This window comes from Eulemur rufifrons, chromosome 9 (assembly GCF_041146395.1).
Source record: "Eulemur rufifrons isolate Redbay chromosome 9, OSU_ERuf_1, whole genome shotgun sequence".
Taxonomy (NCBI): Eukaryota; Metazoa; Chordata; class Mammalia; order Primates; family Lemuridae; genus Eulemur; species Eulemur rufifrons.
Genome location: NC_090991.1, coordinates 52935335 through 52951353, shown reverse-complemented (window position 1 = coordinate 52951353; position 16019 = coordinate 52935335). Strand labels below are relative to the sequence as shown.

At 38.5% G+C, this 16019-nt stretch overlaps 1 protein-coding gene across 1 annotated transcript in view; it reads right to left on the bottom strand.

The window, feature by feature from the left end:
• TNRC6C (trinucleotide repeat containing adaptor 6C) overlaps nucleotides 1–16019 on the bottom strand; it is a 129190-nt gene that overhangs the window by 72329 nt on the left and 40842 nt on the right. The window contains exons 2-3 of the mRNA XM_069482911.1: nucleotides 13072–13171; nucleotides 12268–12289 (exon numbers count right to left, since the gene is read on the bottom strand). Coding sequence (XP_069339012.1) covers nucleotides 12268–12289; nucleotides 13072–13134 — 85 coding nt within the window. The 5' untranslated portion in view covers nucleotides 13135–13171. The remainder of the gene's footprint in view (nucleotides 1–12267; nucleotides 12290–13071; nucleotides 13172–16019) is intronic.

Genomic DNA, 16019 nt, shown 5'->3' with positions numbered 1-16019 from the left:
TGGCAGAGATAATCACCACTCGGAAGGGTTATCATTCCTGTGCACGTCTCAGAGGTAGTGCCACAGCTAAGAGCATGGACTTAACTCAAACCTAGCTGACACTTACTAGCTAGGGGTCCTGGGTAAGTTACTTAATCTCTCCATCCCTCCATTGTGCCATCTTGAAATGTGGGTAAGTGTGGGATAAAACAGAGCTACAAATCCCTTACTGAGACGGTACTTTGAGGACGAAATGCTAATATTATATATGTAAAGAACAGTTTAGAGCAGTGTCTGGTACATGGTGCACAGTAAATTTTATGTTATAATCCTCTCAGAAGAAACAAATGGTTTTTGTTTTTTAAATCATGTTAAAGGAAGAACCACAGAGAATGAATTAAAGAAGGGGAGAAGGAAGGGAAAGCAGAGAGTCTTAAAGCAGCAATTGCAGTAATTTGGAAGAGATGATGACAATTGTACTCAGGATTGAGAATTAGATCTTAGTTTGGCTCTAAACCTCCCATCTTAATTTGGGTCTCAAACAGTTTGAAAAGTTAAGCGCTACGTAAGTGTTAATGAATTACAAGAAAAGTTACAAAGCAAGTAGTCAAAGTGGTCTTCTCCCCACCCCCACCCCACCCCCAGCGCAGGACTGAGGGAGGCCTGGCACAGCTTACCCAGCCCCGCTGCAAGGACAGCTGATGCCACAGCTCAGGCTCCCCCAGTTAGATGCTTGTGTGTGTGACCTGGCAGGCACCTGACCCTTGACAGCAGCAGTGGCACTGTGCTCTAGTCAACAGGGCCAGTGGGGGCCCTCCCAGTTCTTCCCAGAGGTAGCTTTGCAGTGTCATTTCTGGAGGCCCAGCCTAAGGGCCTGCCCCCCCCCAGTCCTTTCAGTGATTTTATAATCACCCAGTTTCCCATATTTAAACTCATTTAGCTTAAAATAGCTTACAGTGGTTTCTATATCCTTCAGCCAAAATCTGATTAAGAGCATAGATTTTTTTTTTTTTAGGCAAGTGGTACATTTAAAGCTTTCATCCACCTAAACAACATCACAGTATGTGGTATGAGCTACAACTGTTTCCTTCTAATGGAATTTACTGGTAAAGGGACTTACATAAACCCTCAAGTAGAATCTCATGGGCTACCACCATTGGCCTAAAGTGTACTGAAAAGTAGGCATGCAATGGATTAGAAACGTGTATTTTAAAACTTACTTTTTATAAGTAAATGCTAACCTGGAGGGACATTTTACCTACACATTTTAACATGTCTTTCTGAAATGTGGATGCGCCTTACAAATGGTGTGTAAATTTAATATAGTTTCCTCATTCATGCTCCAACTCCATCAGTAAGACGTTACAATAATGTCTTATGAACGGTGTCATCTCAGAACTTAGTTTTGTATGATAAAGCACAGAACTTCCCTTATGCACTACACGATGACAAAAAAAGAAAAATGTTCAAAAATCTTGCATTAATTCTAGTCATTTCAGAATATATATTCAAAGATTGAGTTTCTTGACATTTTAAATTTACTCAAACATATGATTACTGTTCACAAATGCGGCTACATATAAGAGAACTATTCTCTTGTGACAAAACAATCAGTGATTCTAAGGAATATTTTTGTTATTACAATTTCTTCTGCAACCTACACAGCAACAAATATTGGGGCAAGAAGTTGCTTCAGAATGACGAGATGCAAACAGAAGATAGCTCTGAGTAAGGGGGGTCCATCTGTTGTGTTTATTAGTTGTCCCGGTGGGATACAAAGCAGTGGCCTTCTGTTTGTTCAGTTGAGGCTTCTGGCTGCTCTATCACCATGGCAACACTTGGAGCCCAACTCAAAATGAGCACAAACTCATTAACTACAAACTACATTAACTTAGTGTCTGTTGCTAATGAGAAATGCTGTTTAGAGGTATTTTCTATTCTAATGTATTACAGTTACCTCTCTAAAAGGCATTAAATTAAATTAAATGCTACTCTCAATAAAACAGACTAGATAACATAAATTAAAAGAAAGTAAAATTATTTTAATAATGATTACTAACAATAAGAATCATTTCATTAAAAGGTTACTATGTTTTGGGCCTTAGACACTACTACTCTAAGAAAATGTATTGTTTATCCTATAGGCAAGTACTTCTAACTTCTTTTTAAGCAACAGCAGGCTGACTTAGAAGATCAAAATAGAAAATTTTGATAACAGCACACATTCAAGCCGAGTAACCAACACAGCATTAATACACACTGGCTTTTCTATAATCTTCTCAATATGTAGCATCAATTGCAATGCTCCCAAGTGAGGCCGACACTCTGCATAAAATATTAAAGGTAAAGAAAGTCCACTGAGTGAGTTTGTCAGTTCCCTCAACTCCTGACCATGTCCTCTTTTCATGCTAAATCATCCTGAACTGAACAAGTTCTTAGAACAAGCAGCAAATCCTAAATCTCATGAAACACAGGTTTAAGTTGAATTATGCCTCAAATGTGTTCTCCCAGGACATGTACACCGCCTTCTGTAGGACTGTGTGTTTTCTTTAATAAATTGATAAACTGTGAAATAGCTGTATAGTAAGACTTAGATATTTCCCCCCAAAAAGTGCAGAATCCTACAACCTGCCAGAAGAGGGAGCCCAAGTTAAACGACTCCAGCATTTAGTAAGAGAAGGCTGGTGAGGGAGGAGAAAAATTGGCCCTATTTCAAATTGATTTTGAAAAGCCTTCTTATTCTCTTAGGAAAAAGAACATGACACCTCTACGATGCCCTGCATGGTGGGCCAGTCCCATCTCCCACTCAGGCCTCAACCCACCCCACTCTCCCCCTGCTGACTACTCACCTGCTTGCCAGCTTTTTCTTTGTTTAGTTCTGGGAAAATGCCACGCTCCATCCTGCCACAGTGTCCTTGCAAATGCTGTTCCCTTTGTATGTGGGAGTTGCAAACCTTCTCTCTATCCTTCCTGGCCTGGTTAAGTACAGTTCATCCTTCAGATTCAGTTCAGCATCACCCAGGGATGCCTTAATTTCCAACCTAGTTCAGATTTCTTTGTTTATGATTTCATTAAACATTGTTCCTTTCCTTCACAGTAGCCATCTTGGTTAGTACAGATACATACATCATTGTGATAGACATTCATGTCCATTCCCCATAAGGCTCCAAGCTCCATTAGAGCGGGAAGAGTATTTTTTTTTTTTTTTAATCATTTTCTCCCATGGCAACCAGCATAGAACCAAGCAAATAGTAGGTGCTCAATAAATATCTGCTGGCTCAAATGATTAGCCCAGGTAGTTTCTAAGTTCTGCCTATTCTATCAATCAACATTGCCTTTCCCTCTCCACCCCTATCCTTTACCCGGTCATCTGGAGTCTGATCATGCACTGGTTTAACCGCACCCACTGCCTCTAGCCCGCTCTCCACACCACCTGCTTAATTTATCTTCAGTCCTGCGGGTTCAGTGATGTTTCCAAAATATAAACCTTCCACTTAAAACTCTCCAATGGCTCCCTTTGGTCTAGAAGATCAAATCTACAGTCCTTAAGAGGGAGTACAAGGACTCTATAAGCTATCTTTCCACCCTCCCTAGTTTCAACTCCTTTTTCTGATAGGATAGCCTGTTAAAGAGTGTTCAATCTTGATGGTCTGATGAAGGGGTTTGGGATGCCTGGGATAAGGCACCCCTCCTTGTCCTTGGAAGAGTGGCCCAGCTCTAGCCTGCAATTATTTCATTTGTATCAGTATTTTCCTTTCCCAGTTTTCTCACTTATTTTACAAAACAGGTTATCTTTTCTTATAGATACATAAATATTTGATGAAAAGATGAATAAACTTAAACTCTTTCAGGTAGAAGGTGTGGGATAAATAAATAAATCACAATACCCAGAACATTTTATTGCATTCATTTGCTTTCATATTCATTTGCTTATCTATTTAGCTCCTCCTACTAAAACATCTCTTTGAGAAGAGAACTTATTATTTCTGCTGTCTGGTAGGTATTTACTAACTGTTTATTACATTAATTAATGAACTAACTAGCCAACTCTAAGTAGCAAAATGTGACTAATATTTAGCTGATTTATTAATGCAATACTTAGGTGTGTTAAAAGTCAGATACAATGTGATATTTGAAAGCGTATGTTTTCTGATATTACTATACTACAAGTAACTGTGCAGAGAAAGAAGGGAAGTGATTAAGGAATGCAGACAACTAAGCTGCGGTGATGAGTCTTTCTGCCCAACTCCAGAGGCCAATTTAGTATCAGAAACCAATCTGGAATAAGAAAATAAATAACAATAAAAAATGGGCAAAAGATTTGAACAGACGGTAAATGAGCACATGAAAATAATGTGCAACATTAGTCACGTGGGAAATGCAAATTAAAATCATGAGATACCAACTACATACCTATTAGAATGGCTAAAATTATAAAGATGACCATACCATGTATTGGTGAGGATGCAGAATTGTGAAACAGTATAACCAATTTGGAAAACAGTTTTACAGTTTCTTGGAAAATTAAACATATGCCTATGGTATGATATAACCATTCTACTCCTAAGTATTTACCCAAGAGAAATGAAAGTATATATCCACACAAAGACTTATACATGAATGTTCTTAGAATCTTAATTCATAATAGCTCAGAACTAGAAACAACTCAAATGACCATGAATAGGTGAACAGATAAACAAATTGAGATGTACTCATACGAGGGAACAGTGCCCAGCAATAAAAAGGAACTAACTTCTAACACACGCGACGGCACTGATGAATCTCAAAAGTATATGCCGAGTCCAAGAAGCCAAAAGTGCACAGTGTATGATTCCATTCATATAATATTCTAAAAATAAAAACTCTTTTAGAGTGACAGAAAGCAGATCAGTGTTTGCCTAGAGACAGACAGGGGCAGGAGATACGGATTAGAAAGGCCCACGAAGATACTTTCATGGACAATGGGTGTTATCTTGATTGTGGGGACGGTTTCACAGGTGCATACATGCCAAATCTTCTCAAATTGTTCTCTTTAACATATTAACTGCCATGTGAGTTGTACTTAACTCACGCTAGTTTTGAGCCTGGGGCCTCGTAAAGCATATGTGACTCATATGTCTCTTTTCCTTGGGAGCTACGTGAACAATTTTTCAAGTTGCATATAACTCATGCACAGAAAACAATAAAAAACAAGAAATTTTTCATACAATTGGAAAGGATTGTTTTATCTTCGAAGTTTTTATTATATTTTTGTAATAACACCGTGGCCCCAAGGAAAAACATTTTTTTCCTAGTGTGGCAGTCAATGTGTTAAATATGTGCAGTTTATTGTATATCAATTATGAATCAATACAGCTGTTTAAAAAACACAAAGAAATGAAACCAATTTAGGTAAACAAATTATTTCTCAGAAAACAGACTGTCAACTTCCTTTAGAGTTATAAACTGGTAACTTTCTCTAAACTTGGAAACTGCTTTTATGTTTAAAGTTTTAGGGAAAAGTTACAATAAATGGAGATAGGTACTTTTACTTTATCTGAGACTCAACAGAAACACCTTCAGGAAGATGCTGTTAAAAGGACCTATAAAAAAGCAGCGCACTGTGCTGCTTCACTGTTTAATGGGTTTACCTTCTTTCTTTTAAAATTCGATCAAGAAACTTATACATTCACATACCTGCTTAGAGTTTTTTTGGCAATAATTGTTTATCCTTTTTTTTGTTTTGTTTTGAGACAGGGTCTTGCTCTGTTGCCTGGGCCAGAGTGCAGTGGCATCATCATAGCTCACCGCAACCTCAAACTCCTGAGACCAAGTGATCCTTGCCTTAGCCTTCTGAGTAGCTGAGACTACAGGTGTGTACTACCACACCTACCTAATTTTTATTTTTTGTAGAGATGGGGGCGGTCTCACTATGTTGCCCAGGCTGGTCTTGAATTCTTGGCCTCAAGTGATCCTCCTGCCTTGGCCTCCAAAAGTGCTGGGATTACAGGTGTGAGCCACGGCACCCAGCCAATTTTTATTCTTTTAAATTGCCTATATATTTAAAAACACCTCATCATAATATACTTTCTTTTGCTCCCATGGAAAGGAAAAAAATTAATACATTTTTTATATATTCCTCTTGGGATTTAACAGTAAAATTAATTAATTACTTTAAACAGAGCAAATAGCAAAAGAAAGACATATCTATTAATAATATTTAAAAACCTAAATGATGCCATCCTCTAAAGAGTCTTCATATAATAAATCTCTTAGGAGTTTCTTACAGTCTTATTTGAAAAGACCCTAAGTGCCTAAGATCCTTCCTAAAAGGAATGGTTATAGTGACAATAGACATACAACACCTATGTCTCCAGTCCCATTATGTTGTTGTAGGAAAAATACATAACTGACAACCAGAAGATGAGGACTCTAGTTCTGCCACTGACTATAATACAAATCACTTAACCTATTTGGATCTCCTTTCCTTATTCAACATAGAAACTGGATAATCACTCAGGACCCTTCAAGCGCTAAGATTTCATTACTTTTGTAAACAGGCAAATAAAATACCATATTCTATAAAACATATAGTGCTAAGCATGCTAAATAGACTTTTAGCTGCTGCCATTAGGAATAACTTATACATTTAAAATGATATTTGGTTTGGGAACATGAATACATGTAAAATCCAGGATACTCGGGGAAAACATGGATCTGATGGCTTTAAAAATACTAACTGCTGATTATTGTGTTGAGACCCCTAAATGAATGAGTAAACACCAAGCAAGTGCCTCATCTAAACAGAGGTGTCACCTAGTTAGTGACATACAGAATTTAAGTTCCCACTTCCATTTGTTCATCTCTATGTTTGACTATGAAATTGGGAAGATATGCTATAAACCTCAATTCTCAATACTTTTCATTTATGTTGATAAAGAGCTTTATATGTTTAGAATGAGCCTCAATAGTAGTATAGCACACTGCATATAATTTGTGACTGCAAAACCTTTATCACTCAACATGAAAGGGAACGGTTTCAATTGACTTATATTAACAAAAGTACATAAACGTTTTCTTAAAATTAACAATTACAAACTAACTGCATGGCAAAACTGAATACCTGATCGTAAAACTTAAATTATACTCCTTATAAGCAAGATTAGGATACTAATTAGGCTGGACACGGTGGCTCACACCTATAATCTCAGCACTTTGGGAGGCCAAGGCAGGAGGATTGCTTGAGCCCAGGAGTTGGAGATCAGCCTGGGTGACATAGTGAGATCAAGCGCCCATAGTCCCCGCTACTCAGGAGGTTGAGCCAGGAGGATGGCTTGAGCCCAGGAGTTGGAGGCTGAAGTAAGCTATGATCACGCCACTGCATTCCAGCTTGGGTGACTGAGTAAGACCCTGTCTCTAAAAAAAGAAACCAAATCAAACAAAAGGATACTAATTAAATGTATGAATGTATAAAAGTATATAACTCAAAATCATAACTCAATAATCATAGGAATGTGAGCCATATTGGGTCATCAAGATATTTGCTTTCACACATATGATTAACTTTGAGTTTTCTGTATAAAAACTTATCTATTTTATGAACTTTAAAAAAATCTGTTTAAAACCACTGAATTAAATTAATGTTATAGTCCTTAAAAAACTCATTCAATTAATTAAAAAAAAACAGAAAGCAATAAGAAAATTTAGGCTCACAAAGTCATCATATCACATCAAGCTATTATGACCTGGGTCCAAATTAAGGGCAGTGCCCAAAATAAAGAAAAGTGATTACTGATTATGGAAGCAAAACCCGTGCTAGTCTAAAGCATTACACACTTAGACACCAGTTATTCCACAGGAGAGCTATTAAGCACAAGGTAACAATATTTTGCAACAGGATTATATCTGATTCCACTGCCACCCCAATGTGAGAGTACCTAGGGTCTCACTAAGGTATACCACGTAACAGTATTCAGCTATCTCTATCTTTGGTCACCAATGCTAAGACAGTGTTCAGTAGAATTTACAAAGGTCTATTCTGTTTGTGAATAGGCTCCCACAGAGGCTTTCAAATTGCTTAGCACAGCTCCAGGAGAAGCAGGATCGGGGAATGCTAAGTGGGCTGGGAGTGGGAGGGACAGTAAAGAAGCCATATAAATATATATTTAAGGCCGGGCGCGGTGGCTCACGCCTGTAATCCTAGCACTCTGGGAGGCCGAGGCGGGTGGATCGCTCGAGGTCAGGAGTTCGAGACCAGCCTGAGCAAGAGCGAGACCCCCATCTCTACTAAAAATAGAAAGAAATTATATGGACAACTAAAATATATATATACAAAAAATTAGCCGGGCATGGTGGCGCATGCCTGTAGTCCCAGCTACTCGGGAGGCTGAGGCAGGAGGATCGCTTAAGCCCAGGAGTTTGAGGTTGCTGTGAGCTAGACTGACGCCACGGCACTCACTCTAGCCCGGGCAACAGAGTGAGACTCTGTCTCAAAAAAAATGTACTTAAAAAAAAAAAAAAAATATATATATATATATATATATATATATTTAAGTGTATGAATTCATAAAGAGATGCAGTCAAGGATAGTTAACAAAATGTTAATGAGTAAATACCTCACGACAGAGAGACTTCAAGTAAATTTTGATTACTCTTTAGAGATCATGCTCAAATTATTTTCAATGAGAATAATTCATCACGAGGAAAAATAAGGAAGAGCTGACTACAACCCAAGATGAGAGGCAATGACAGAAAAGGATTCCAGGTATATAAACATGCCCAGATTCCTCAGGAGGGGAGGACATCAATCCCACTGCAGGATTTGCATACTCAAAGGTACAGAGGAGAATCAAAGGGGAATTAGGAGGAAGAAACTGGTGAAAGGCAAAAGTGAATCACTATTTGAGTGAGAGTGTGTCTCCTAGCTGCAGACATGCTCCCACCATGGCTCCCACCAGCACATCAGGAGAGGATACAGGGTATGAATGTTGGCAGCATAGTGTTTCACACACTTATGCACTTGGCCTGAATCTTAAAAAATAGAAAATGATGGCAAAAAAGAAATAACAGGTCAGGATTTGAAAAGACAGTCAGGGACAAAATTTCTGTTTTAGTTACAATTTTACAAAGCAGACTTTCTAGGAATCTAGTTTTCAAATTTGTGAGAGGAGGATGGCAAAACATACTATGCATTAGATTAAGTTATTCAAAAAAGATAAATTTCTAGTTAGATTCAGTTCTGCATTAGTCTTTTAAATAAAGATTCACAGCACAAGTTCAATGGTTATAACCAGATGCAAAAAAATTTTAAGCATAATTAATGCTATAATGAAGATGATCTATCAAGAATGGTGTAGACTAAATATTCTCTAGGAGAGGGCAGAGGGGTATAATATATGTGTGTACAATATATTCTAAAGAGTTTTCAAAATCGTTAAAATAAATCACAATTTAAAGGGGTTAAGTTTCAGTTATTGAGAAAATTATGTCAAATATAATGCTAAATAAGGAGGCATTTTATTAATATTAATACTACTATTTGAGTAGTATGTAATATTGCAGAGCAAGGGAATTATAATTGATTTGGTCTAGTTTGAGTTAACTATCAAAACCCAAAACAATTCCAACTTCTTTCTACTATGTTAATTGATTCAATATATAATCTAATTTATAACTGTAGCCTCTCTTTTAAGAGTATTCAACTCTTGGCCTCTCTCAATTTGCTAAACTTTCCTGCATTTGACCAACTCAGGGCCCTGAGACTTTTGGATGCTGCTTCATGACAAGAGTAGGTTTCCCCAGCTCCTAGTGACTCTGGAATGGGTTGTCACATCCAGTCAGGCAGCCTGACCTCGTTCTGGAGTCAAAGCCACACCTGTTCCAAGCTCTGCTGCTCGCTAGCTCTGTGACCTTGGTTACTTTACTTTCTCTCTCTAAGCATTCCTTTCCTGATACAGCATTGTTTTGAAGCATGGTAGGTACTGAGACACAGGAGATGCTGGATAAAGTCTGTTGTGGGCCTTTTGGAAGCTATAAACATAGGACGGTTGTGGACACATCAGCCCTGCCATTCGCTAGCAGTGCTGTCTTCGGGGTGGGGGTGTTCAGTAAACTTTCATAGCTTCAGTTTACTGAAGTTTCCTTAGTACAGTTTACTCTTTACTCTGTACACTGAATATAACACCACCAACAATTATAAATAATAAATGTAAGGGTCTAGTACAGGGTTTGGCATGAAAGCAGTCACTAAGTGACTGTCCTGATCTCAGGCCTGCTGACTCTGTGCACAGGAGGGGACTGGGCAGATGGAGCCCCTGCCCTTACGGACATACAGGCTAGAGCAGAGGAAACGCATCAAAATGACAGAATGTCAGAAAAGTAAATCTATTTTATGTATGAACACTAATACTAGTAGTATAATATATCTCATATATTCAGTCAGGCCCAGTCTGTATTATCTAACACAAATGTCCAGTCAGAAAGTCAGAACCGTTTGCCTCACAGGCAGTTAATTTTGATTTGAACCAGTAATAATGAAGAGTCTGGGAAAATTAAATCTTGATGTTGCTAACATTCATTAATAATTACCTAGCAGTACTGCTAGATTATTTATAATTCAAAAAACATGTTTTGTTTAGAAAGACATTATCATTATTATGACCCATTCTAAGGCTGGTTATAGCTACTGATAAACTGTACCCAAAGGTGTAGTATTTTAGAGAAGATAGAAGGGGAAGATAAAAATCCAGCAGAGTTTGGAGCCAGCAATGAAAATACTCATCAGAACAGCAATAGAAGATAATAACTGTATAAAGTGGCACGACAATGTAATGTATAATCACTATACAATAAGCAATTTGTTACTATTTGAGGAGAAAAAATTACAAGGACAACAGATTATAGCTGGTATTGAATCAGACAGTAAAAACTTCTCAAAATGTTAAAAAAAGATGATTCAGGTAATAATTCTATATTTTTAAATGACATTGATAAGAAACCACTATTATTCAGGATCACAAATTCAAGTATAACTATGTACCACAACCTTCTTGGACCCTTCTGAAAAAGTGTTACGCCGCCTTTTAATAGTGATATGTCATTAAATCCATCTCTTAATGTGACCCTAGTCCAGAGGCTCTGAGGCCCTGTGGCTCCCTTGAGTCCTGTCCTTACCACTAACTGCCAAACCAAGAGCAAGTCACTCCACTCACGCTAGGAGCCTCATCTGTAAACTGATTACTGTCTTGCTCAGTTAGGAAGTTCTAACGAGATAACATATATAACCTTTACTTTGGAAACTATAAGATGCTAAAAAGTAGAGCATGAGGAGTGACACCTCCTGAGATAGCACTCTCACAGAAATTCTTATTAGTCCACGTGTCTGCACGCACAATTGTGTATATGCGATAGTCCAACGGAAAATAAAAACTTCAAAATAATAACAGTTATAGCAAACCTTTACTTAGCATCAACTATATGCCAGGCACTGGGCCACTTTCCTGCATGATCTTATTTGGTATTTTTTATTTTATTTTATTTTAATTGACAAATAGTAATTGCATTCATTTAGTCTTTATAACAACTTTATGAGGCAGGATCCATCTACTACCTTTCTTATTTGATATATGAGATACCTAAGGCTTAAAGAAGTGAAGTAACTGGCCCTAAATTAAACAGAGCTGGTATATGTGACTCCTGAGTGTGTGTGCTTTCAGCCACTGGAAAACTACACAACAGGTACAAAATGAAGAGACTTAGAGTGAGGCTTCCACTTAGCTCGTTCTGAATCTCCAGCACCTCACAGGGATGCCTGAGTTACAGTGACAACTGCATGTGTTTCCATAAACACCCATAAGATAATGACAAGCAAATTATGGACTTGGAGGATAGAAACCTTTTACATATCAATAAGCAAAGAGGGAATATAGAAAGACTATACTTTTAATTACAAAGGATAGTTGGCAATAAGAAATTGGAAGCTTACAAAAATTCAGTATCCTTTGGTTATTCAAATTGAATCAACTTTATCAGTTTAATCTGTGGTGGAAATCAAACCAAAAGAAAATTAAAAAGCATTGTTTAGAAAGCTAATATAACACTCCTTAGGCATTTTTAGATTAACCAAATGCCAATGAGATGTAGATGTAAAACCAGTGATAAATGAAGAATTTCACAATGAATATTAAAAAGTAGACCCCAAGGCAGGCTTAGATTCTTTGTTTTTAAGCATCAATTTAAAAAAAGTCATCCTCATCATGACAAGTTTGGTATTGCCATAAAATGTACCCCCCCAAATATAAATAAACTTACCTTTGGTTTTTTGATCAGCAGCCTGAAAAAAAAAATCAGAAACTCTTTAGGAATAATAATGTGTAGAATATACACATCTACGAAAGTTTAATAAGCAGACTTTTAATATTGGAAATTTTAAAAACATGTTTTTGCCCAGTTAATTTATCATAATTTATTATTGGAAAAAATTTATAATTGTCTACATGATATTAATTACATGCCAATATAAATTTAAACTCAAAAAGATTCTATCTGCAAGTTCATTTGAGCTCTATATTTTAATAGAGTCTAAAAGGCACACAGTTTAAACTACAAAATACATTACACTAGGCAAGAACAAAGATAAATGGCACAACTTAGCATTTTAAATGCCATAAAATTCAAGCATGACTACAAGGTTTACAGTAGGACTTGGTATTTTTAATACTTAATAACAGGAACTGTAAGAGAACATTTGCTGAAACTGCTTAAACTTATTTCTAGCTTTTCTAATAAGATCAGTCAAATGGTCCTTGCTTCATTTCTTAGACTTGGTCATTCTGGACAGTCCGTTTTAAAGAACGGCATGGACATTCTTTACCACCAGTAACTGAAACGCTGCTTTTTAAAAACACAGTTCCAATATTTCTAGTTCCTTAAGGAAGACGCTTTGCGACTGCCACCCTGGATTTCCTTTACCAGCACAATACCTACTATTCACTAATTGCAGATTTAGCATACGGATTTCAGAAGCAATCAGGTGAAACTCTGACAAGTAATGGCTGTGATAATGGAAGTGAGACACACAAGGACGAAGACGAGAGGCAGTAACTTTAGCCAAACCTTTTTCTGAGCACCTTCCTTCTTTTTCTTTTCTTCCTGCTTTTTCTTTTTCTTTTCTTCCATCAAACGTTCCTCTTCTTGTGTTTCTTGCTCTTTCTCCCTATTAAATATAAGGAAAACTTGCGTAAGTATAATGTCCATTTAAAATCCAAAAACGAAAACATATTAGCTGCAGAAAGTTTTAAGTCGGGCAGAGTTTTGTGGGTGGGATGAGGGAAGCCACTCTGAGAAGGGTTGGAAATGGCCGTCAGCCTACCCTCCTGGCTCAGTCCCTAGCAGCACAGCAAGATGCCCTGCCTCCTTCCGTGGCTCAGCTGTCTCCTTCATCCTGCCCACGTTTGTGGAGCACCAGCCTGTATCATCAGGCATTGTGCCGGAGATGAGGGTACAAGACGGAGTAAGACGCGGTTCCTACAGTCCAGCCGCAGACCAGTATTTCTCAAAGTGGTGTCCCAGGGACCACCAATCTCAGAATCATTGGGGGTGCCTATTAAAAATGTGGATTCCTAGGTTCCACCCTAGCCCAACCAAGTCAGAATCTTTGGGGGTGATTCTTAGGCACACTATAATTACATGTTTGTTTGATAAACCAATTGTTTCTTTAAACAAAGATTCCCACACAGCTACTACAAGGATACACTGGAACACAATATAGAACAACTCCCCTCAGAAGAGATCACAGCAGCCTATAAACTAGGGCTGAAAAGCTGCAGAGAATGAGTCTGGCTGGCATGGGGTGGTATATAAATTACCCATCCTATTAGTTCCAAAGTCAGTCTTTAGCACATGCTCTGCAATAATGGACAGAATTCCTTTAGGCGTGTCTCTTTTCTGTGAGTACAATGTGGAGCTTTCTCATTAGAGGGCACCCTCGGGGCACTGCAGGAGGACGGGGCCTTCTGCTGTTTCTAGCTGCTGCAGGGTGGGGTAGACATGGGTGGTCCTCGGCAACCTTGCAGTTCTAGTATGGCCTAGTGTCATCTTCTCATGACCATTTCAACACATTTGTGAGCTCCAGGTCTCCTGCACTTGCCTTATCTCCAGATTTGTCACTCCTGGTCATCCCAATAATGTGGCCCTTGTGACCAGGCCTATTGCAGTGATACCCCCACTTCCTCTGTGCACCCACACGCCTGGCCAACTCTATACCCTGGACAATTACCACCAAGGCCTTCACTTCTATGTCTGTCTGTGCAATGGCTGCTGGCTGTGGCTTGCCTGGGCCCTGCCTGTGCTCTGGAGGAGTGCTTCCTGCTGCCCACCAACCCCAGGACCCCTCCAGTCTGGCAAACCCGCGAACTGCTCCGTCAAGGGGTTGCAACTACACCTTCTTCAATGAGTCCGAACCCTCGCCTTGGGGAAGGGAGCTCCTTTCAAGTCGGTCCTTCCTTGAAGTTGGTATTCTCCTTCAGCTCTAGGTCCCAAATAGTTCTCTATGGTTACGCTTTTATTCATCACAGTTTAATTATTCCTTATATTAAACTTTCCCTGTTTATATCACTGTGTGGTTTCTATCTCCCGACTGGACTCACACTGATACAGGTGGGAAGGATGATTTAACAGACTAAGCAGAAGAGAAAACGTGCCCAAAAGCCTCAGCAAAACATCATGATCCATTCGTTACTGTTTTGAATTTATTCATTTTAATTTGTAAATGTGTTTTATATACAACTACATGTATAAGGAATTTCAACCTAGTGTCGGTTTCTACATATTTGAATACTAGCATATTAAAATAATTTAAATTGACATGGTGGGGGGTGTCTTTGTGAATACTCTTCCTTTAAAATGATGGTTCTTAGTCTTTGGCTGCCAGTCAGAATTACCTGGGAAGCTTCAAAACTTCCAATGCCAAAGGTGCAATCCATGTCAATGAAATCTCTGGGAATGGAACTCAGGCATCAGCAGTTTTTATAGCTTCCAAACTGTTTAGTCAAGGTTGAGAAACACAGCTTTTAAAGGAGGTATGCACATTTACCAAATGTGAAAAATGATCATTCACTATCTTAGATGATAATTTCCAGGAATGTTACCATGTCAAAAGGTACAGAGACACTAAGAAATCTGCATTTACAACATTCTTCTAAGGGACAGGCAACCCCTGTGAGTGATGGGTTGTGCTGTAATCATCAAGCTGCAGCCACACAGCTAGGGAAAAATGGACAGATAAACAACAGGCACATAATGGTTGCCCACTGCTATTTTTTTTTTTTTTTTTTGAGACAGAGTCTCACTCTGTTGCCCGGACTAGAGTGCCGTGGCGTCAGCCTAGCTCACAGCAACCTCAAACTCCTGAGCTCAAGCGATCCTCCTGTCTCAGCCTCCCGAGTAGCTGGGACTACAGGCATGCGCCACCATGCCCGGCTAATTTTTTCTATATATATTTAGCTGTCCATATAATTTCTTTCTATTTTTAGTAGAGATGGGGTCTCGTTCTTGCTCAGGCTGGTCTCGAACTCCTGAGCTCAAACGATCCTCCCACCTCGGCCTCCCAGAGTGCTAGGATTACAGGCGTGAGACACCGCGCCCGGCCTGCCCACTGCTATTGTTATACTCTCTTAATCCATAGCACAATGAGACTCTTAAATTATTTTCCAATATTAAACTTAATAAAATAGGCAAGTGTGGGCTACATTTTAAGAGATATTCAATAAAAGGAATGAAAATGATTTTTGCTTAATTCTATTAATCTGCAAATTAATTAGAGCCAGCTATTCCCCAGTGACAAATTTAAGATTTCACTGTAACAGTAAAATAGAACATTGTAAATAAAGAGCCCACCACACAGCTAGGCCTACCTGTGCTCATGTTCACATGACAAAGCCTAATTCAGATGTTTGCTCTTTAATAAAGCTTTTTCTAATTTCCCCCGGCTGTCAGTAATCCCTTCTACTCCAACGCCTAGTATATAATTTCTGCCATTTTTCATTAAAAAAAAAATCAACATC